Source organism: Convolutriloba macropyga, chromosome 15 (assembly GCF_964194025.1).
Source record: "Convolutriloba macropyga chromosome 15, txConMacr16.3, whole genome shotgun sequence".
Lineage (NCBI taxonomy): Eukaryota > Metazoa > Xenacoelomorpha > Acoela > Convolutidae > Convolutriloba > Convolutriloba macropyga.
The window spans coordinates 7,903,308-7,927,438 of NC_134482.1; the positions used below are offsets into that span (position 1 = coordinate 7,903,308).

Genomic DNA, 24,131 nt, shown 5'->3' on the forward strand with positions numbered 1-24,131 from the left:
GAGGTGAATTCTGAAAAATTCACCACATTCGCCCATATTTGTCAACAGAAAAAAATCTTAAGTAATCTTAACGGTGAGCCTAGAAATGATTTTTAAACCAATTACCATATAATTGCTGCATTCCAAGTTAGGGAATTATTGAACTCAATTTTTCTGATGTGGTCCTCCACAGTTAGTTCCGGGTTATGAACACAAAAATGTAGTTATAACCTCATCCTGTGTAATTCTCAAAATCCAAAACACTTATTTGCACGATAATCGGCAATGGTAGCATTATATTTTCAATTCCCTGTGACCACTCATTTAAACGTTAGATGTCAAAAACAGGTATAGACCAGACCGAACAGACCTATTTCATTTATGGGCCAAACCGAGCAGCGCAACCCAAAATTTGTCCAGACTATGAGCTTTCCGCTACCCACTGTCCGCCAGGAACCCCCAATATGGGTAGAACTGGGTCAGGAACCCTCAATATGGGTAGATCTGGGTTTAGCAAAAAACGCTGATTTTTTTACAATTCAAAGAATTTGAATTGTATTGGGGCGCTGTCTTTTTTTTTTAAGATTTGTTCACCCATTTTAATGATTTTTGAAGTCAAATTGGAGTAGTGATTTTGGTCACGCCGAAACAGGAAATGGAGCGAAAAAGCGAGTGGTTTTGCGGCGTGAAATTTTTTCGCTCTAAATTTAAAGTAGAGTGAGAAGACGGTGTTTGAACAAAAATTCGGTTTCTCGGTAGTGGTTTTTTGTTCACATGCGGCAATTTCACTCTGATTTTTACTGTTTTTTCGATTTTATAGATAGGATTTTTTTTCTAAATGGTTTTCATAATCAATTCACAGCTCATTCTAGGCCTAGTTTTTTGTTTGAATTAAATTTTCATTTCTCGCTAGTGGTTTTTTTTGTTCACGTGCGGCATTTTGATATTGATTTTCTGTTTATTTCTTATTTTTTTGTTCTGATTTTTTTAAATGTTTTTCTCAATTCACTCATAGTCCATTCCAGGTCTAGTTTTTCTGTTTAGTCAATGATAATTCTTTGAATTGTACGTCAGGACTTGTCCTGCTATGTTTTTTAATTTCATAACAAAATTACAAAAGGAAACTGAGTATTCCCTGAAAATGTAGGTTTTGTTGTAAGTGACTGGAAATAGGTCGGAGCGTGCATAGAGAATGAGGGTGATAAGAGCACCAGAAGGCCACGTGATCACGTTTAGAATGTAGAACAACTTCTGTTTGTTCACAGACGTGGTGTGGAGGTTCAACAGAACACAACAAAGCAGAACGAAAGACCTAAAAAATCTAAGATTTTCAATATTTTACCCCCCTCCCAATCACCCAAATTTCGCAACCATATCCGAGAACCATAAAAGTCTCAGAATCAATAGATAGAGTTCCTGAATTATTTTTTTCCAAAATTTGACATTCACACCAGTTTTAGCTTTCGGGAAGAGAAATGTGACGCAAACGCAAATTATGCAAATTTAACTTGTTAGAATATCGATCAAACTATAGTCTTAAACTTAGTGAGAATTAGAAAGAAAGTTTGACTTACCAGATTAGAAAGACAAGCAATATGACTTCGATCAAAGAAATTATATAAATGAATCGTCAAGAAATGGCGCTGAGAATCAATATTCGGTTTAAATTGGTGAATCTAGATAACTATTATTAGAGTTAGATTAAGTGATGTAAAATCTTCCCAGCATGTATTAAATGATGATGATATCTCCGGAAGTGTGAATGAATTCTTAGAAAAGTGCAAATGCATTCCATTTATGGTTCCCTTTGCGACTGATTTGCAGAAGCAAACCATATTGGGTAACCCTTGCTACCCCCACTATAAATCACGGTGCTAAGATTAGTTTTGTATCTTGACTTTTTCACACTGATAATGGGTATATATACAGCTGATTGTTGAGTCCTTTTTGATCCGCAAACTCAAATCACCATCTTGATCTAATAATCAGATCTCTCCTGTAAATCTCTAAATTCTACTTTAAAACATCATTTTGATATTCTCTCATTTTTGAGAAATTAATTCTTTTACTTAGTTAAAAACGCTTTTTATTCCGCTTGCGAAAGTCCATAACCCAACAGGTTATGGGCCCAGCAATTTTCTAAGTCATAAAATGGATTTCCAAAACAAAACCAATTTGTTGTTGACAGTCATAATCCTTCTCTGCTTAGTACCTTTTCTTTTCACAACTGTTTTGCCTGCTCAAACTCCAATGGATCAACAGACAGTGAAGCTGCTGACCTACACAGGAAAGGCACAGGACTTTCCAATCTGGAGCTCAAGATTTGTGGCGATGATGCAGACGAAGGGACTCTAAAAATCACTACTGGGGACAGAGGAGCAACCCAATGAGCCTGCGCCACTGGCCAATGGGGCAACCAATGATGAGAAGAAGAACCACAAGGTGCTGAAGGATGCATATGAGAAGGAAGTTGCAGACATCAAGGAGAAACGGAACAATGTGTGGTGCCATTTGGCACTGACTCTAGATGCAACAACCCTCATGCTGATGAGACATGACTGTGTGGGAGATGACGGCATTGGAGATGGAGCAAAGGCTTGGAAGTTTTTGCAAGAGAGATTTCAGAGTGTGGAGACGCCGACAGTGGTGACTTTAGTGGCACAGCTTGCTCGACTGCAGCTCGAGGATTCTGAGGATTTGGACAGCTTCTTCATCAGAGGACAGGAGTTGCTCACAAGGCTACAAGAAGCAGGGGAAGCAGTCTCAGAGACCCTCTTCAACGTCTTGGTCCTCAATGGTCTGACAATGAGGTATGAAAGTTTTGTTATACAGAAAAGCTTCAACCCGGCAACGAACTTCACAGAGTTGAGGAAAAGGCTGCAGAACTTTCATGAGAGCACGGTGCAGAGACACAAGGGACAAAGTGGTTCAGTGGCACTGGCAGTGAAGCGTGACTTCATGAAGGGACCCAAGAAAGGAAACTGCTTTGTGTATGGGATCCCTGGACACATTGCCAAGGACTGCAGGAAGAAGGAGACAGCACAATGCAGCAAGTGTGGTGAGAAGGGTCACCTAGACAGGGCACGCAAGAGACGAAGAGATGGAAGCAAACATGAGTCAGTGGCAATGGGTCCAACATTGGCTACACCAGACGAGGAATGCTGGGCAGCTCTTGCCCAGTGGAAGACAGCAAGCATGCTAGTGGACAGTGGTTGTACAGATCACATAGTGACGAATATCGATGCGTTCCTGGACTTTGTGCCCATTCAATCACGGAGAGGCTTCCAGAGTGGTGGGCAGAGGCTGTGTGAGGATCAGCATACCATCAAACAAAGGGGAATTCCAATGCGAACTCAAAAATGTTCTGTGTGTGCCGGACTATTCTTCAAACCTCCTTTCAGTCTCAAGAGGCACGGAGTGGGGACATAGCTTCACTTTCGAGAGAGGAAACAGCTGCATGAAACTCCAGAAGGGAACTCGGGTAAAACTAACACAAGAAAATGTTTTGTTTTACTTACCCTGCAGCGTTCTAGAATTCAAGATGAGTTCCAACAGCGTGAAACTTGACAGTGCAAGGAAGTGGCACAGAAGATTGGGTCATTTGAATCAAGCGGATGTGGTCAGGAATGCACCAGAGACAGTAGGGGAACTCGATGATGTATGCAATATGTGTGCATTGGCCAAGATCACAAAGACTCCAGTACCAAGAGTGGCAGAGACCCAAGCAGAGGAGAAGCTGGAGAGGGGGTTCACAGACGTGATGGGACCTTTCAGAGTAGAGTCACTGTCAGGGTTCCGGTTCTGCATAGTGTTTGCAGACCAGTACACGAAGTTTGTGTTTGTGGACTTGCTTAAGGCAAAGAGTGAAGCACTGGCCAGCCTGAAGAAATTTGTTCTCAGTGTGGGGACGCCCAAGAAGCTGAGGCAAGACAATGCGAAGGAGTTTCTCTCAGAGCAGTTCAAGACGTAATGCTTAGATGCAGGCTTTCTACAGGAAAAGACCATACCAGAGACGCCACAACAGAATGGGTTTGCTGAGAGGTGCAACAGGACACTGCTGGAGATGGCAAGATGTTTGCTCATTGACTAAAGACTTCCCAAGATGATGTGGGGAGCAGCAATTCTTCACGCAACAAGGATCAGAAACTTGGTTGTGAGACAAGGAGAAGAAAAATGCCCAGCAGAGCTGATGAGAGGTATAAAACCTAAGCTTTCAATTAGTAAATTATCTATTTTTGGTTGCACAGTCTTCATGAGGAAGAGGGACAGAGAAGTCAGCAAACTTGAACCCAAGGCACTGGAAGGAAAGTTTTTGGGTTACACTGAAGGAGAAAACGGATACCCGGTGTACATATCCAACACACGCAAGGTGATGGCAGTTCGAGATGTGATCATCAAGGATTCCGAAGTGGGCTCAATCCCTGACAACAAAGAAACGGCTGACCTACTAGATGATGGGTCGGAACTGGGTATCTGGCACCCAGATGATGGTCATCAAGATGATGACAACAGAGAACGACAGGACACATCTACTGCAATAAAGGAGGAGTGGCATGACGCAGGGAGCGTGAATACTCAAGAAACAACACTGAGACAAGAGGCCTCGGATGTTGGAGAAACAGCACTAGATGAAGGATCTACTGCAAGAAGAGGGAGTTACAGAGACTCAGAGTCACTGGAAGACAGTGACACAGAAGACTTCTCACAGTTAGAGACAGTTGGGCCGTACGAGGGCCGGACTGAGCAGAGCCCGGACGAGGGACACGAGCAAGGAATGTTCCGCAATTTTTTGGAGAAGTCAGGACCCATCTTGTTGTGACTGAGGGCGACTATGTGGAACCCAAAACAGTCTATGAAGCCAAGCAAGGTGACGATTGGGACCAGTGGCACCGGGCAATGAAGGACGACGTCAAGGCACTCCAAGACAACGAGACTTGGAACCTAGTGAGACCACCCACAGACAGGGACGTCATACCCGGCAAATGGGTCTACAAAGTGAAATTGGGACCCAGTGGTCAAATGGACAAATACAAAGCGCGCTATGTGGCGAAAGGCTTCAAACAAGTGGAAGGACTGGACTATTTTGAGACTTTTGCGCCTACCTGTAAGCCAGAGACATTCAGGATTCTACTTCAGCTATCAGCGATGCAGGGCCATGTGATGCACCAATTTGATGTCAAGACTGCTTTCCTGCACTCACCAATCGAGGAAGAAGTGTATCTGGAACAGCCACAGGAGTTTGTAAAACGCGGATCAGATGGGGAGAAGTTAGTATGTCGACTAAATAAATCAATTTATGGTTTGAAACAGGCTGCCAACAACTGGTACAAAGAGCTGGCAAACTTCCTACTGAGACAGGGGTTCACCAGAAGCAGGAACGATCACTGCTTGTTTGCAAGATCAGAGGCAGAGGATCACACCTTCATCTTGGTCTGGGTTGACGACATCATAGTAGCATCAGGAAGTATGACAGTGGTCTCTGATGTCACGAAGGCACTAGAACTAGAAGCAACCTTTCACATGGAAGACAGAGGGAGACTACACTGCTTTCTGGGTCTAAGAATCAGACGAGAAGAGGGCAAAGTCACAGTCGACCAAGAACGCTACATAGAAACAATGCTTGAGCGGTTTCAAATGGATCAATGCAAACCCTCAAGAACTCCAGCTGATCTGAATTTGAAACTTCAGACAGCACAGAACGGAGACGAAGAAGTGGACCAGAGGACTTACAGAAGCTTGGTTGGACCACTTCTGTATCTGGCCAAACAGACGAGGCCAGACATCATGTTCACAGTCAACATTCTGTCCAGACACATGAATGCACCTACCAATCAACACTGGATGTGCGGAAAACGACTTCTGCGATATCTTCAAGGTTCAAAAGGTTTAAAACTTACTTACACAAAAGAGGCTAGTTATGATTTAGTGGGGGAAAGTGATGCAGACTGGTCTGGAGACGTGAATGACAGAAAATCAACAACGGGCTATTATTTCAAGCTCAACGGACGTGGCGCAGCACTCATCTGGGGTGTCCAGAAGCAGGCCACAGTTGCTCTTTCTTCATCAGAAGCAGAAAATCAGGGCCTGGCAGCAGCAGTTCAGGAAGCACTCTACCTGAAACAACTTCTAGAGGATTTTGGCATCCAACAGAAACGTCCAATAGCAATTGGAGAGGACAACCAAATTTGTATCAGACTTTGCCAAAACCCAGTCATGCACAAGAGGAGCAAGCACATCGAGACAAAGTTCCACTTCATTCGTGACAAGACTGAGGATGGGACTATTTCAATTCATTACGTCCCTACAGACAAAATGGCAGCGGACATCTTCACAAAGTCCTTACCCGTTTCGAAAGTGGAAACATTCAGAGCAGTTTTGATGGGAGCAGACTCTACGCAATCAGCTCAAGTCTGAGTGGGGGTATTAGAATACCGATCAAACTATAGTCTTAAACTTAATGAGAATTAGAAAGAAATTTTGACTTACCAGATTAGAACGACTAGCAATATGACTTCGATCAAAGAAATTATATAAATGAATCGTCAAGAAATGGTGCTGAGAATCAATATTCGGTTCAAATTGGTGAATCTAGATAACTATTATTAGAGTTAGATTAAGTGATGTAAAATCTTCCCAGCATGTATTAAATGATGATGATATCTCCGGAAGTGTGAATGAAATCTTAGAAAAGTGCAAATGCATTCCATTTATGGTTCCCTTTGCGACTGATTTGCAGAAGCAAACCATATTGGGTAACCCTTGCGACCCCCACTATAAATCACGGTGCTAAGATTAGTTTTGTATCTTGACTTTTTCACACTGATAATGGGTATATATACAGCTGATTTTTGAGTCCTTTTTCATCCCCAAATTCAAATCACCATCTTGATCTAATAATCAGATCTCTCCTGTAAATCTCTAAATTCTACTTTAAAATATCATTTTGTTATTCTCTCATTTTTGAGAAATTAATTCTTTTACTTAGTTAAAAACGCTTTTTAATCTGCTTGCGAAAGTCCATAACCCAACATAACTCCCCGGGACGACCAAAAAATTTTATCCTAGAATTTTTCTTTCATGGATAATGTCCTTATAATGTCACAGAAGCTCAGAAATTGTTGGCTGAAAACAAAATCACAAATAATAGAATCAACTTTGGCTACCGTTGCAATTCTCTGGATCGCATCTACAAGATTATTATTCGGGGTTGCAGAAAATTGGTATCTTCTGTTAATTACTGGCCTCAGGATCCAAATACCAACATGATTAGAACTATCGTGTTATCTATGAAGGATAGAAGTTATAGTGTTTCATGATCCGAAATTCGCGGACACAAGTAGTATGAGCAAACTTGTATTTAATGACCTAATGACCCCCCCCCCCATTATGTTATGTCTAATCATATTTCCAGGAATTTAACCCTGGTGTCTTTAAATTCTCATTTATTTGTTCTTTTATCAATAGAAAACGCTATTTGCTATAATAGTCCAAAAATGGTCATTGAGGCGTTTAAAAATTTACAGAAGTCTCTAATATCAATCTGAGCATTCTCTTAACGCCTCAGCTCAGACTCGTTTCAGATCATTGTCACCATTTTTGTGCGTTCAATATGAGATCCTAACACTTTAATTTCCAGTGCAATCCCCTCCCATGTACGCTTGAATATGGTCTGATCAGAGGTCGCTATAACCTGGTACCTCATGCTGGAATCCATTGTACTTACCAACATAAAGACCAGGTGTATGATGTGTTCTCAAGGAAAGTAACAGTTGCACAAACTGGATTGGTTGAGTTTTTTGCCTTGTCCCAGTGTGATCTGTTCACACTTGCAGTTGCAGTTGAGAGAGTGAAGACAAAGTCAGACAACACAATCATAGCTATAGCCTGAATCGACAAGAGACTCTCCGTTCTTCATGGACAAAGGCTATTTTCGTTCTAACAACAATAATTCATGTAAATTTTTTTCAAGGTGTCGTCCTCGAGGTTTGTTTTGTTATTTTGGTTACTTGGTTACATATGATTTTACCAGGTCTTTCCCGTTATAGCCCCAATGGATTCATAGCCTCCATGATTGTATATTTACTATGATTGGGAGGCTCTAGCTTATCTGACTACTAAGGTGGGGGTGGGGTGGGGTGGGGTGGGGGCTATAAGGGAGAAACCCATTATAACAGTAGCCGTTTAAAATTGTCTACGTTTCATTTTAGCGGTGATGATCCACTTCTACAGAAATGTCTAAATTTTTGACCGGCAATCGTGCGTTCCTGTGAGAAAAATAACTGAAATTGAACATTGAAATTGAGCTGGAAAAAAACGTATCTGAAAGACATCAGTTAAAAAAGCTTTGCAGTAGGTTCAAAGATGCATGCAACCCAGGTTAAATTCCAAGACAATATCAAGTTCTGATGTTCTTATCTCACCACACACCAAACTTTTCTCGTGTGAATCACACAAAAATCGTGTATTTTTGGGAGAAAAGTTACACACGAAAATTTGCCCAGTTACATGATAAATAGTGTATTTTACTCAATTCTCTCGGCCTTATTCTCATGGATTATCGCGTTATCCACACAAAAAAATGGTGCGAAAAGAACCCGATTTTTTTAGTAAAAAATACAATTTTTTGCTGAAAAACCACACAAAATTCTCACGTGAAAACACACGATAATTCGCGTAAAATTCACATGATTTCTCATGTTTTTCAACAGTGTTTATCGTGTGCTTTCACACAACGATTTTGTGTGATTTCTCGTGATTTCTCACATGATTTCTCATGTTTTTCAACAGTATTTATCGTGTGCTTTCACACAACAATTTTGTGTGATTTCTCATGATTTCTCACATGATTTCTCATGTTTTTCAATAGTATTAATCGTATGCTTTCACGCAACAATTTTGTGTGTTTTTAAGCAAATAATCGTATTTTGGCACAAAAAATCGGGTTTTTTTACACTAATTTTTCCTGTAAATCCTTTTCAATTGATTCCTCTTTTGAGTGAATATCGGCCAAGGCATAAACTCCCGAAGGAAACGCTTCATAATACGCTCATTCGTAGGAGGAAAAATTGCACGTGTGAAATCACTCGAGATGCAATTTTCACACAAAAAATTGTATAAAGTTTGATCAAACAAGAAAAAATCATGTGATTTCACAGACGAAATTTTAAGAAGAGTGCATCGTTGATATCAGGAAGCAGAAAAATGCGCTCAAAATTACACTGCCTGAACTTTTTCGATCGCACAAAAGTATGGGAAATGGGTTCAATTTAGTTCTGTCAGAGGCCGCAATTGTCCTAATGAGCATACAATGGGCCTTAATGGTCCAAATGGGCATACTTTTTTCATTTGAACTGATCACAACCTAAGACTCAAATAGCTAAAAACAGTTGCTTATGAAAAACGTTCTACGCTTATCTCCTGTTCCAGCAACAAAGCCATAAGTATTTCATTTTAAACGTACTGCTAAGATTGTAAAAAAATATCTAATTTTAGTTCCGTATTATGCATTACAACTAAATTTTAGATCGAAATATTGCTTCACTGATGACAAGTTTCAATTTTGTCATACGTTTTCCGTGCGGATGTTGAATAACAAAAATATAGGTTCAATTTTCATATAGTTTCCCATTACAACAAACAAAAATTAAGATGTACCTCAAAAAAATCTTATTCGGGCAAGCAATTCTCGAGTCAAAAAGCTAATCTAACCCCCTCTAAGTACGACTTCTTTACTACAAAATGCGGTTTATCGGAAACCATTTGACATAAAATTGCAAATTTAGAAAGATGTTCATTTAAAATTGGATAATAAAAATTGATAATAAGACTTGCGGAAAACGATGTTATTTAGTCATTTTAAGTTTTGCTACCTTGTAAGGCATGATATTTTTCATGTTTTAAGAAAGTCAAACGAAACTATGTACAACGGAGACAGTTTTGTCTCCATTTTTAGTCTCGCCTCATCAGATTAAAAGTAATTTTCACTGAATGTGTCGCTGGAGACGCCAATTTTTCTAAATGAACATATTGTATTGAAAAAAAATTTTTAACGCTAGTCTCTGCTCAGAATATTTTGAGCGCGAAAGTATCGGATCAAAGACATCTTTGAGTGACATTACTCTGATGACAGACATGGTTTATCGCATATGCGTCTATGACGCACGGAAATTTCTAGTCCCAGTGATTTGGATATTATGATCAGAGGCGGTTTGGAGAGCAAAGTTTTGATGTGAACCGAATTCAAGCGCACAAATTTGAACAAGAAAGTTTTTTTGTGTCGACCCGGACTGCACGTCAAGTCCTAATCAGAACTGATTCAGTGAAAATGCAAATGATGCATGAGTACTGAATCAGAGCTCTGATCATGTCACCTCTTAGACTTGGCACGTCTTGAATCAAGTCTTTAGTCTAGGCAGGTCTTAGCCAAAACTTGACAATTCTTGCAGAAGTCTTGGCCACTCCTTGACAAGTCTTGTATCAGTTGTTGAGCACCGATTTTATTGTTGGTTTGCTTTTGCTTTCGCTTAGTAACGAAAGAAGTCGCCAGTTACAGCGGCCTGCCTGAAAAATTCTCCAAAGTGAAAAAAAAGAAAACACGAGCACTTCTAAAAAGTTCACTTGATACAGAATGAAAAAAGTTCTGATATCACCCGAAGACACCAGTGATGGCCAATTTCTTTTGCCTACTCTACTTTGCCTAACTGTGCAATAATCAAGACTTGTCAAGTCTGGCCAAGACTTGACTCAAGACTTGCCAAGTCATCGTCAAGACTTGACTTAGACTTGACAAGTAAATGAGTTTGTCTTGACCTGTCTTCACAAGTCTTAAGACATGAGATAAGACGTTATCATAACTGATTTGTCGATTCAAGACTTGTATTTTACTCGAGAAGATCTGATAAAGACTTGAATTTCGTTCAGGGGAGCCTACAGTAGCACAACAGTGAGGATAACGGTCTTGGTTGCGGGAGTTGAGGAGTCTATATTACCCAATTGGAGACGACAATTACCTCAACTGCTCACAGGTAGCCAGTTTTTTTGACGGCCTGATTAGGTTAATTTGGTTTAAGATCTCAAACGGGATATTTATCTTCTTGAGATTGAGAAGATTTTTGCACTTCCAATACCTCCCCACTATATCAATTTCAATCGATAAACCAGTGCTGCTTTCTCTAATCGGAGAATCACCATCAATATAGATAAGCATCCATCGCACCTACCCAGGTTAAGGTCCAGACCAAATTTGAGCTATGATCAGACCCACTTGAACGCACACCCGTGTGTTCCCAGACCAAAATTACACGGTCCTGACAGCACGGTCCTGTCGAGTACAAAATAGTTGGGGCCATGGTCTGATTTTGGTTTGATCAGAGGTCAATTCGGTCTGGAAGATCTGATCAGAGGTCACGTTGTTCTGAAAAGTCTGATCAGAGGACACTTCGGTCTGGAAAATCTGATCAGAGGCGGATTCGAATGCACTTGAGTCTGATCAGAGGCCGTGTCGAGTGCACTTGAGTATCGGCAAATTTATTCATTCGCATTTCTTTATTTTTTTCTAATGAATAGGCAATAAAGGCTATACCACGAGCCAGAAAGAGATATATGTTCTGTCCAGACTCATTTGGAGTCCGTCGCTATCGATGAGAACGATCCAGGACTAAAGAGTTCAACCGCTAACAAGTGGTCAGTCCCTTTACAAAAACGAATAGCAAATGCAGATACTGACGTTTGTTATAAATAATAGTCAAACTTTAATTATGGTGCCAGTGAAGTTAGGGCATAGTTTTCTATTTAAAAATTTCTGTAAAATTTTTATTTCACAAAAAAAAAACTTTTCATTTTGAGCTGACTTCACTGAATTTTCTACTGGAGATATGGGTTTTTATGTAATGCATATATTGTAAAGATCTTAGCCTCGTGCGTGTTCAAATGTAGTCTCTGATCAAACCCATCTGGAAATTCTGAACAGAGGTCAGTTCACTTTAAAAATTCTGATCATAATCTGTTTATTGTCTGGTCATTGGTCTGACTCTTAATCTGAATCGTGCCATAAGCGCACTATAATCTAGACCATATTCTGTGTACCGTCTGATCAGAAGTTATCTTGATCTGAAATGTCTGATCAGAGGTAATTTGGTCTGGAAAGTCTGGTCAGAGGCCAATTCAGTCTGGATAGTCCCATCATAGCTCAATTTGGGTCTGAACCTCAACCCGGGTTAGTGACAGGAATTTGTTGTCAAAATAGCAAAACTATACATATTGGATCAAGATTCACATTGTAATTGACCATTGTAAGTGCTCTTGGTGTGAGGATTGATTCACGCTATCTTGTAGTGTTGGTTACAGAATTAAAAGTTTGCGCAGTTTTTGAAAATCACTTTTTGAAAAAATTTGTTATTGATTAATGTCTATCGTTGCACTTCTTTTTAGGATATATTTTTTCACCACTATTTGGATAGGTAAAGTGCATTGGGTTGTGGGCGAGGAGAGATTCGACAAAGGCTTGAACGCCTACTATTGCATCTTTTCTGGATCAACTCCTCTATTAATCAACTCACCCATTGAATTCAATCACCCAATGAAATTTTGTGAACTGCATATATTATAACAATATTTAAGGTCTCGTGCGTGTTTAAGTATAGTCTCCGATCAGAGGTCACTTCGGTCTGGAAGGGCTGAGCATAAGTCGGTACGCTCTGAAAGGTCTGATCACAGTCTGCTTGTAGTCTGGACAATGGGCTGAATTCGAGTCTGATCATAAGCACACTATAGTCTGGACCATATTCTGGGTATGATCGGATCAGAAATCATCTTGGTCAGGGTAGTCTGATCAAAAGCCATTTGGTGTGGAAAGTCTAATCAGAGGTCATTTTGGTCTGGAAAGTCTGACCAGAGATTGTTTAGGTCTAGATAGTCTGATCATAGCTCAATTTGAGTCTGAACATCAACCCGGGGAAAATTTGCAGAGCAACAGGAGCAATGGGTGTTAATAGAGTAATAACGAATAAAAGTGTAATATTTCGCTAATTTCATTACTTGAATATATATTTGGCTATATTATATTTTTAAAATTTGTAGAAAATGTTGCGACAAATTCAATACTCAAATCAACGATATTTTATTCTACTTGCTTTTTCTTATTTTGTGCTTTTTGTGAGAGAGCATTGGGATCAGTTTTTCCTTTATCCCACTCACAAACTCCCACCAGTAAAATTTCCCTCACGACTGACAAACCCACAATGAAAAATGAGCTAAGTTATTAGAGACGATTCTTCAGGCATCTCATTCTTACGTTGCCAATCTTACAAATTCTGCAGAGTCCGCATTTGCGAGCACGAGTGACGACATTTTGTCACCAATTCTTGCGTGGGAGAAACATGGTTAAATTGTGGACAACGATTACAAAAAAACTGCGGACATGTTTAAAAAGTTCCGTCACTGATCTTGGAAAAATTATCTTTTTTAGGTCATCAATGTCCAAAATTTGCGAACATAGGTATCATCATCACTGCACTTTATTTTTTATTTTAATTCACAATCAAAATTTTGACGGATTAAATTTAAAATTATCCCTCACTTCACTTTGATAAGAACTATCCCACTTATTCCCCTTTAATCAGTTTCAGAAGCCTTGAGTATTTAAATGAATAACTTAAGTTCAGCCCACTTTAAGTTAAGTTTTGAACCCTTATTTTATGTTCAAAACTTTGACGGATTAAAACTATTATTACCCCTCATTGCCTTTTGATAAGAAAAACCGATTATTTCCCACTTTTTCTCCCTTTAATGTTTTCAGAAGCCTTTACGGACTAAACGAATAATTATCCCTCACTTTAATTTCAACCCACTTCAAGTTAGTTTTTGAACCCTTTATTTATGTTCAAATTTTTGACTGATTAAAATTATAATTACCCCTCACTGCATTTTGATAAGACGATTCATTTAAATCCCACTTTTTCTCCTTTTGATCATTTTCAGAAGCCTTGCCCGGAAAGTAGTTACTTTAGCGCGAACGTTAGTGACGCCAATTTCCGGACAAAAGTGACAAAAAACTGTCCTTTCTTGCGTGTCACCAAAATTTCGCAATCGAGGACATCAGTGGTAAAAATTCCCAATTTTGGATAAATTTGCAATGGTTTGCCTCACTGTCATTGTTGTCCGCGAAAGCGTATAACGCCTAGTCTTAAAACATGGGGGAGCGGACAATGCTGACATTAGCAATCAAATTTGCTCGCTCAGAATGTAGGATTGTAGGGTTGCCGACATTAGCAAGCGGCATAGTGCTCAGATAAAACTTAAGTGCACTGATGATCAAATCGTTCCCGCACAGAAATGACATCTTATATGATCCAAATAAAACCTTTGTCCAGACTGAAATCCCTTCAACCTCAAGCCTCACCCTGTAATTTCCAGCTAAGAATTTAGTTATGCTCCAGTGCGCACTCGAGCTGAGTATGATCAGAAGTATAGTTGCAGTCAACCTGCTCCCTCCCCCCCCCCCATCCATCACCCCCCCCCCTCCCCCCCCCCCTCCATCCCCCCACTAAAGAAGGCAAAAATGAGCACCCCTTTCTGCCATTCTTTTACAGATATTCTTTACATTTGTTGGATATTGGAAACTAACCCAGAGAAATATTAATTACCTGACGACAGAGAGTGCGTAGTTTGGGTATACAGAATGGAGTGACTATGAGTAGGGGAGAGACCAACACAACGACTACGAGGGTGAAATAGTCCACATAGGGTTTAATATCGCCCAAATTATCCACCGCTTGATAGTCTTTTGTCCTGATTGTTAAACGTATTCGGATTGCACCGGTTTCGACTGTCGATCGGTCTGCCGACATTTTTTATTATGTCCATAAACATTGCTATATGAACCGCAAAAAGAGTCAAAATAATTTCATTGAATCTATTCTGTTCCCCCCCCCCAAGCTTAGTGGGCTTATATTTTTTACGCCCCGTTTTTACATAGTAACGTGCTATATAACAACATGTAATTTGTAACTGAGGGGCTTAAAAATAAAAAAATACTGGGGGGGGGGACGAAACAGGATAGTTCCAATTTATTTTTAGCAGTCGCTTTAGGCTGCTTTGACATGGTATTCAGACACGAAACAGACGTTTAAAAAAGAGAAACGGTATCGCGAGCGTAATTCACTTAACCACTAATGTAAGAAACTAATTCGATGGGTTTGTAATTAAACGGTTCACATTAAACTTTACGACCAATTGTTGACAAACGTAGCTGGCCGATAGCAAATAACAAAATAACAATAAATATTTAATAGTAAACAACGGGAAAACGGACGTTACTGCTACTGCCAACGATGTGAGCACAAAACTGCTAGGTGTAAAAAATGACCTGATCATAGCAGCGCTGAAAGATTTTCGAATTTTGCAATTTTACTCTGTCCCGTGCTCTGATCATGCAATATTTTAATATTTTCAAAAAATAAATCTTAGGTAGAAAATTGTCTAAATTTTGTATGGTAGAGGGCAAAATTCAAGTTTGAAATTTGGAGGCCGAAACGACCTGCACGTGTTTGTTTGCCAGTTGAGAAGACAGAACAAAAACGATGAAGAAATTTAAGCAGTCATCTGTATCATTTTCAAACGTAGGAAAGCTTCGGTACCGATTTTTTTAAACTTAAGAAAGTTTCGTAATTGTCGTTTTGTCAACGCAAGGAAAAATTGGTATCGCAGTTTTCAAACGTGAGAAATTTTCGTTGTTTGTTGCTGAAATATGAACCAGATGATCAAGACGAAAAATGGCCATGATCAAACAATCCAGACCACACTTTTTCATGATTCAAACTTAAGCGAACTAATGGGGATTATTTTAAAATAGCTCGAAGTAGAGCGTTGATGTTCCTAGTCTGGTGGACCATGCAAAACTCCGCAACAATGACCGGGTAAGAAGGCATCGGTATCAATTTTTTGTAAGCACAGACCCCCTTTCCCTCGTCGGACTATCGTGTGCTCAAAAGCACTATCATCAGATATCGATACCGATGCTTTCTTAAATTCAAAAACGACGATACCCCTGGTTGAAGGTTCTTTGGTTTCATACAAGGATCATAAATAATTTCGTATTGTCTATACTTGATTGTTTATTACGGTCTTTGTATGAAACTAAAGAAATAACTTATGATCCTTGTAAGTAAACGAAGAATTCGTATATGATCCCGTGGTTTTTGGTAACTGCAGTTTAAAATTTGTCAAAGCCATATGTTTGTACCATAACTTACAAAGTGTACTAAATTATTAGTTGTCCTTGTGTTAGCTAAATAAAACGTTTAGTCATATATTTATTCACATAGGTAAAACTTTACCTCCGACTGTAAAGTCAAGTTTTCAGTATGTTCACGCTTTCCCATTTATTACTTAAAATTATCTTTCATTCTCATCACTTTATTTCTGATATTCAGTTGTTCTCAATCTATCCTTTTTGATACCAGAATAACTCACAAAGGATTCGAGAGAGATTTGAACGTCATTAGAACAGTGCCGCAATCGTAATACTATTGCCTGATATAACTGAGAGCTGTAATCCTACACTTCACAGAATACAGTGGTTTCGCACCTCGAATCCAACTTCACTAAACCTTTAAATATTCGTGGCTCAAATACATATCTTCGTAGCACGAAATACCACATAGTGCACTCAGCAACTAAAAAACGTGCCCTTTTGGGAATGGAAGCCTTTTGGGAACGGCCGAAATTGGAACCCCCGAACATATCTACGAAGAAGATGTGGACCATAGCACCGCTCAAAGCGAAAGAGACCACAGAAATCGGAATGAACAACTCAAGAATGCATGGGTCAACAAATGTGAGAAGATTGAAGCGGCGAAAATACTGTGCGGTGATAGACCATGGACGTTTTTGCGACACCAAAGCTGTCTGGCTCACCTATCTTAGCCTTTGCATGGAAGGCGGTCGGATATTTGGCACTCAAGAACCAACTATTCAGGTTGATCAAATTTCTACAACGGACCTTTGGGAGAGTTTGGAAAACGTGTCTTCACCAAGCTGAGAAATATAACTTTCAATCGTTATACTTTCTCAACTTGAAAACAACTTAAAGGAGAACCAGTCGAAAAATTCTACGGATGTCTGCGAGAGCTTTCCTTGAACTGTAATCCCGGTAGCCACGAGGATTCTTTCATCCGAGATGTTTTCATTGCGAATATGCAGGATGGTGAAATACAGAGAGAGCTACCGAAAGAAGCAAGATCGGCTAAAAAGCATTAGAAGTGGAGATAAATATTGAGATGGGCATTTAAAAGCAGTTGAAAATATCAGGAACAGCTGCTCATTCAACTTCGAATCAGACAGCAAAAATGTCTATCAAAAGTATTCAAAATCCTTGGAGCGGAGCCAGAACCTCGACAAATAATACTGTCCAGCCTACAATCTGCCCCAACTTTGGTTATGGATGGTCAACTAGTCATCGTCAGAACTGCCTTCCTCGCGGAAAAAAATGCAAAAACTCTAGATTTTCGAATCATTTTGCTAAAGTTTGTACAAAGACAAAATTACAGATGAAGCCAAAACCAAGGGTCAACAACGTAGATGATACTACTTCTGAAACAGCAACGATCGGTACTTCTCCCACGGTAGGCGAACAAGTAGATCAAACTGAGACGATTTTCAGAAGACACAGTATTTGTGATGCCAATTAAGACTCTGATTATGATGGGTTCGAAGAAAATTGTGGTGCTGTAATTTTTGATAGTGACAAAATCAGAGAAGTGGAACCAGTTAATGTGAACAATTGCATCAGAAAAACAAAGACAAACGCATTAGTGTCTTCGCGGAGCGTTTGCACTATCATTAACAGAAATCTAGCAAACCCAGTAGTATTGAATACTCAAGAAAGCTTTTGGGCACAATCTCCGGGGACTCACGAGTTAAAGATTTTATCCAACGAATTATTCAAGACCATCGTTGTAATTAATACATCAGTGAAATTCAACGATTGGGCGGCTGCAAATGTCAATGTTACAGTCGTTGAAGACGGCCATAGACCAATAATTGGGCAAGATCTTTTCTCTCAGCTTGGACCATCGCTCACACAAACTAAACAAGTCTCAAATTTTGATCAAAACCAATGTTTAATCAGGAAACAAATATCATTTGACTTCCCTGGTTTAATTTCTTGAATTGGTAGATCATTAAAACTACAGTAAAATTTCACAAACATTTTTCACCGACGTATCAAAAAAAACGCCGAGTTCCTATTGACCATCATTAACCCTTTGTTCACACAGAACTTAAAAAACTATTAGATGATAAAATCAAATAGTTGTTCCGATAATAACTTCATAACCCCAATTGTTACAACTGTGAAGAGAGATAAAACAGTTAAACTGGCTATAGACTCCAAGATTTTAAACAAAACTATGCACAAAAATAAATACCAAATGTCTTATATTGATAATCTAATTGACACGATACAACAAATTTTAAACACAAACGCATCACATAAAACAGGTTACCTCTCAACACTGGATTTGAAAAACGCGTACAGTCAACTAAATTTATACCCGGAAACCTCCCAGCATTGCAATTTTAACATTATTAGCGGTGAGGGTACAGGTACATATTGTTTTATTACCGGATTTTATGGGTTAGCTGACATGCCAGCGGCATTGCAAAAAATAACGGATTACACATTAGATGGACTAGACAATACTCATTGTTTTCTAGATGACATTTTCGTAGTTAGCCGTGAATCAAAAGAAGATAATTTAAAGTTATTTTTTAAATGTCTTAAAAAATTTTACGAGGATAATTTGAGAAAAAATTACCCCAATGCCACTTCGCTAAAACTGAAATAGAATGGTAGGGTGACAAATTTAACCTATCTGGAATTGCACCACTTGAGACCAAAACATCAACAATTCTAGATTTAATAGCACCTAAAAATTTAAAACAATTACGATGTTTTTTCAGGATCTGTACATTACCTTGGTAAATGCATTCCTAACCTTCCTCCATTATGTCATCCATTTGACTTTTATTTAGAAAGAACACTAAAATTATTTGCAATAATGAACTTGAAACTCACTTCCAACATATCAAAAACAAAGTAACAAATGCCACATAGAACACACACTATAATCCACACTTGGAAACCCGTATCAAATCCGATGCATCTAGAGCTGGATTAGGAGCCGCATTAGAACAACGATCACCAACAGGTTGGCATACAGTCGCATTCGCTTAACTCAAATGAGGAACGTTATAGCATCAATGAATTAAAATTATTCTGAATGGTGTGGTCCGTTGAGTACTTTAATTATTACTTGATTGGAAAATCATTCACAATCATTACAGATCATTGGGCATTACTTTCAATCATGAAGGAACACAGATCTAACAAATCTTAAAAAAGTCGTTTAACTCATGGGGTGGATCGATTACTATCTTTTGATTTTAGCATCAAACATATGCCAGGGAAAAAAATGGGGCTGGTAGATTACATTTCTCGCCAACCAAATCAAAAAGCAAAACTTACAAATAAACATTATGAGGAAATTGAGGTTGCAACAATTACCCGCATTCATGACGCGATTGCAGCAATTTATATAAAAATCACACCCAAAACGGTCAATCACAGCACTTTAACAGCGTAAATCACACACATTCCACACGTGCCTCAAAATCCCACCAAACAAACCATTCGAAATTGCTTTCTGCCTTAAATCTCCGCACAAATCAGTTGCTTCTCTCTCACTCTGCAAACGCAGCACAAATCCAGCTTTTTTAAAATTTAGAAATGGTTACCTCAATTGCATCACACTCAACTCCACCAACAACTGGGACAAGCAGAGTAACTTTTCAGTCTACACCCAATTCGGCGGTCAATTCCACCTGTTCTTCTTACGAGGGCCCAGCATCACAAAACTGGGAACTCTAAAAAAGGAGGTCTTTGAGAACAATTTGACTCAATTTTTCACGACGGGATTTCTCGCAGTACTCACAAGCAAGGATGCAGTCTTGAAAGAATTGAGGGATTGCATCCTCCAAGACAATGAACAAAGATATAAGGAAGTCAGCCACTAGCTCCATTCGAATTAAAGAGACCTGCACGTTTGTTGGGTGTGTTTATAAGGACGAACGTGTGGCCATACCACACTCTATAAAAGATGCAGATCTCAAATCATTGCATCTTACACATCCAGGCAATTGGGGTATAATTAACCTGGGTCAATAAACATTTTGGCCCTATATGGATAGGGAAACCCCCAATAGGGCCGAACAGTGAAGATCCTGCACTAATATTGGTAAAAATCCAAAACCCGTCATTGCAGCATCGAAATGACAATCTTTAAAAAATTGTTCTGAACCTAACGATGAAATCCAGCTAGACTTTGGTTGACCAATTACCAGTGAAAAAGATCACGATATACGTTTCCTTGCATGTATTGGCCGTTTTTGTGGGTAGCCCAAATTAGAAATCCTTGAAAAAGCTAACAAACCTAGTGTAATCAAACTTTTTGTTGAATGTATACAAATATATGGAGTTCCCCGAATTATTAGACTAGATCAAGCATGTTGTCTAATTGGATATAAAGTTAAAACATTTTGTAAACAAAACAACATTGCATCATTACCGCTCCTGCTAACGATCACAGGTGACTAACTTGCTCGAAAATAGCTAATAGAAATAACACATTCACAATTAAAGTAGAAATAAAGTCAATAGTATACCAATTGCGTATATGCAAACAAAAGATTTCAAATGTAACACAATTCAAAGCACATCTTGGAAGGAAACCAAACACACCACTCAGTAATATAAGTACAATAACAAAGTTATCTAATATGTCATAAGAAAATGTTCTCTATCACTATTTAGACGCTGACACAGTCCCAGTGGAAGATTACCTGAACAACAACGGTTGGGTAACTGGAGAACGGAGCGAAATTATCGTCGAGGAAGCTATGACAAAGGCTAAGGTGGATGCGGGTAGACGATATAATGGGGACAAACACCAGTCAGTTTCAGCATTCATTCTCCGAAATTGACAAACCGATACCACACACTGAACGGTCTCTAGATTTAAAGTTGGCCAGGGAAGTCTCCAAGCGTATGTAGTGGGATTTTAGGGGTCCTTGGGAGACGTTAGCGCCCGGCAGTACGGTATTCCGAACACCTCCTACAACAACCCAATGAAAATGCCAGGTATACCTGAGGTGAAAGTGCGCAATATTGACGTAGCTAAATTTGGAACACAGGCGAAGCGTAATACGGAGCTGTGGCAATATGCCCAAAGAAGACCACTTCCGTAAGACCAAACAACGGAAGAGATAAACGCACAGCACTCCAAGGAGTTTAAGAAAAATTACAGAAGGGATGTAAAGATCAGGCACCGACAACCTCAAGCTGATAATGATTCCGGAATTTCTTCGGTGAATAGCAATATTTCTGAGGCTATGTTGTCTCGAAAACCAAATAAACCTTAAACCGAAACAAGTTGGTCACGCAAGCCGTCAGCTAAACCGAACACTTCAACGGCCTCTTCCATAGCAGCCTCTTCAGTGGCGTCTTCGACTGTCACACAGTCACCTCGACGACCTCAACATCAAAGAGGAAAAGAAAAGCTCCAGATTACTTTGGATTCGAGAGTTCGGTGAGCTCAGTAAGTAATCCCGAAAAAATGCCGGCACCCAAACACCAAAGACAGAATAATCCAATAATCGAAAGGGTAATCCAGGAGGAGGTTCTACAACCACCAGCAGTTGAAACAGCCTTTGAACTACCGGTTGTAAGCCCACCAGAACCACATCCTGTCGGAACTTGATTCAAGAAGAGTATGGTTGTGCCGACGTGAAGTTAGCATTGGCCGAACGTGAAGTTAGCATGAGCCTTTTCGATGCCGGAAAACCAAATTTGAAAACTTTTAATTTGACTTGTCGCATTAATCAGTAGTCTCAAATCTTTTCCATTTTAATTTTTAACTTCATTGTTAGTCTCAAATTTAATTTGTTGGTCGACCAAATTCGTCATTTGTAAAAATATGCTGTGACTGAATTTAAATTATTATCATTCAATTCGAGAAGTTAGTTTAAATGTCGTTACACCTGTGCTGCAGTCGACTCTTAGTTTGCGTCATTTGCTTAAACTTTTTTTGTAAACGCTAATGGTTTTCATTATCATTAATTTCACTTGGAAAGCCATTGCAATTCCAATTATCTTGTTTGTTGCATTTCTAGTTGCTAGTGTGAGAAAAAATTTTAGAAACCAGTACAAATGTTAATTATATTATAAAAGTTTTAGTAACTGCAGTTTAAAATTTGTCAAAGCCATATGATTGTACCATAGCTTACAAAGTGTACTAAATTATTAGTTATCCTTGTGTTGGCTGAATTAAACGTTTAGTCGTATATGTATTCACATAGGTAAAACTTTACCTCCGACTGTAAAGTCAAGTTTTCAGAATGTTCACGCTTTCCCATTTATTACTTAAAATTATCTTTCAGTCTCATCACTTTAATTCTGATATGCAGTTGCTCTCAATCTCTCCTGTTTTGATACCAGAATTGTTCACTAGCACGTCATTAGAACAGTTCCACAATTGTAACACTATTGCCTGATATAATTGAGAGCTGTAATCCTACACTTCACAGAATAAAGTGAATCCGCACCTCGAATCCAACTTCACTAAGTCGTTACGAATTTGTGGCCCAAAAACATATCTACGTAGCTAGAGATAAAACAGATCTTTATGAGATTACCAAGAAATTGTATAACCTTTTTCAGATTTTTTAAATATTTGTTTTTTTTCTCATATTTATTCGGTAAGGCATCACCTAAATGATTCCCCGGCATCATTTTGTGATCCGCTAGAAAGACCCTAATGTACGACATCATCTGCAAAATTGGTGACTCAATAAGCGAATATGTTCAATTAGATAACTAAAGTTTTGATATTCTCTGAAGCCAGTTGATAACTATAAATGCACATTTGTAAGAACAATAAAAAAAATGCATATAACCTCAAATTCGTTTTCCTAATATGTTCAAAATGCAAAGTTATTCTTTTCGCTCACACAAATTATCAATCAATATGGATTGCAAATGCAATAAAAATGATTTATTATGTCCTCTGATTACATTATACGGGAATTTACGGCACCATTCAATGTTTTATGTATCAATATGACCTTGTATTGTTTACAAGAAGCTTTTTAACTTGAAAATGATACAGTTTTTAGGCTTTGAATTTTTTGTCTGATACTTTATGGTTCCTAGGAAATTATATTTGACCCTGATATGACAACCAAGAGCTCCTACAAATCAAATATGACCCCGTATGAGTACTAAAATCTTATTTGAACTAGTAAATAAAGAAAGTTGTATGATCGGTGACGTTTAAAAACGACAATATTGAATGCTTCTTACGTTCAGAAAACGACGATGTGTGAAAAACAACAATACTAAATTTTTCTTATCCGTTAACTACGGAACAGAAGCAACAATGCCGGAGAAAAACGAGCGTTTTCGTCGTTTTTGGCAAGAACAAAATGAACATACGGACGTCTTCTTAGATTTGAAAATCTTTGGTTTTCAAATCTAAAAAGACGTCCGTATGTTCATTTTGTTCTTGCCAAAAACGACGAAAACGCTCGTTTTCCTCCGGCTTTGTTGCCTCTGTTCCGTAGTTAACGGATAGGGTTTCGAAGTTCCGTAGTTAACGGATAGTGAAATAGGGCTTCGAAGTCTAAAGCGGGATGTGCACTACGTATCTACTAGACCCTAAAATATCAAGCAAATTATGGATAAGGTTCTAAAACTTCAATGGGTGATTGAAGTCAATGGGTCAGTTTATTAACAGAGAGAGTAGTTGATCCAGAAAAGATGCAATAGCAGGCGTTCAAGCTTGTATCGAATCTCTCTTCATCCGCAACCCAATGCACTTTCCTATCCAAATTATGGTGAAAAAATATATCCTGAAAAAGAAGTGCAACGATGGACATTAATCAGTGACAAATACAGTTTTCTAAGTGGTTTTCAAAAAATGTGCAAATTTTTATTTCTGTAAATGAACATACAAGAGAGTCTGGATCTATCACCGCACCAAGACCATTTATGATCATGCCAGAATCTTGCAAGATCTTACAAGATACACTTTTCCCGT

At 38.9% G+C, this 24,131-nt stretch overlaps 2 protein-coding genes across 2 annotated transcripts in view; one reads left to right on the forward strand and one right to left on the reverse strand.

Moving 5' to 3' along the window:
* Positions 1 to 400: 400 nt before the first annotated feature.
* On the reverse strand, positions 401 to 14,825 carry LOC142354578 (uncharacterized). Its single transcript, XM_075406906.1, has 4 exons — positions 14,622 to 14,825; positions 7,703 to 7,863; positions 1,095 to 1,291; positions 401 to 483 (listed from the first exon to the last, which is right to left on the reverse strand). The coding sequence occupies exons 1-4, from the start codon at positions 14,823 to 14,825 to the stop codon at positions 401 to 403; spliced, it is 645 nt and encodes a 214-aa protein (XP_075263021.1).
* A 1,850-nt stretch (positions 14,826 to 16,675) lies between these two features.
* The window catches only part of LOC142354579 (phospholipid-transporting ATPase ABCA1-like), a 90,934-nt gene continuing 83,478 nt past the window's right edge, over positions 16,676 to 24,131 (forward strand). Inside the window, exon 1 of the mRNA XM_075406907.1 lies at positions 16,676 to 16,954. Within this exon, the coding sequence (XP_075263022.1) occupies positions 16,676 to 16,954 (279 nt within the window). The remainder of the gene's footprint in view (positions 16,955 to 24,131) is intronic.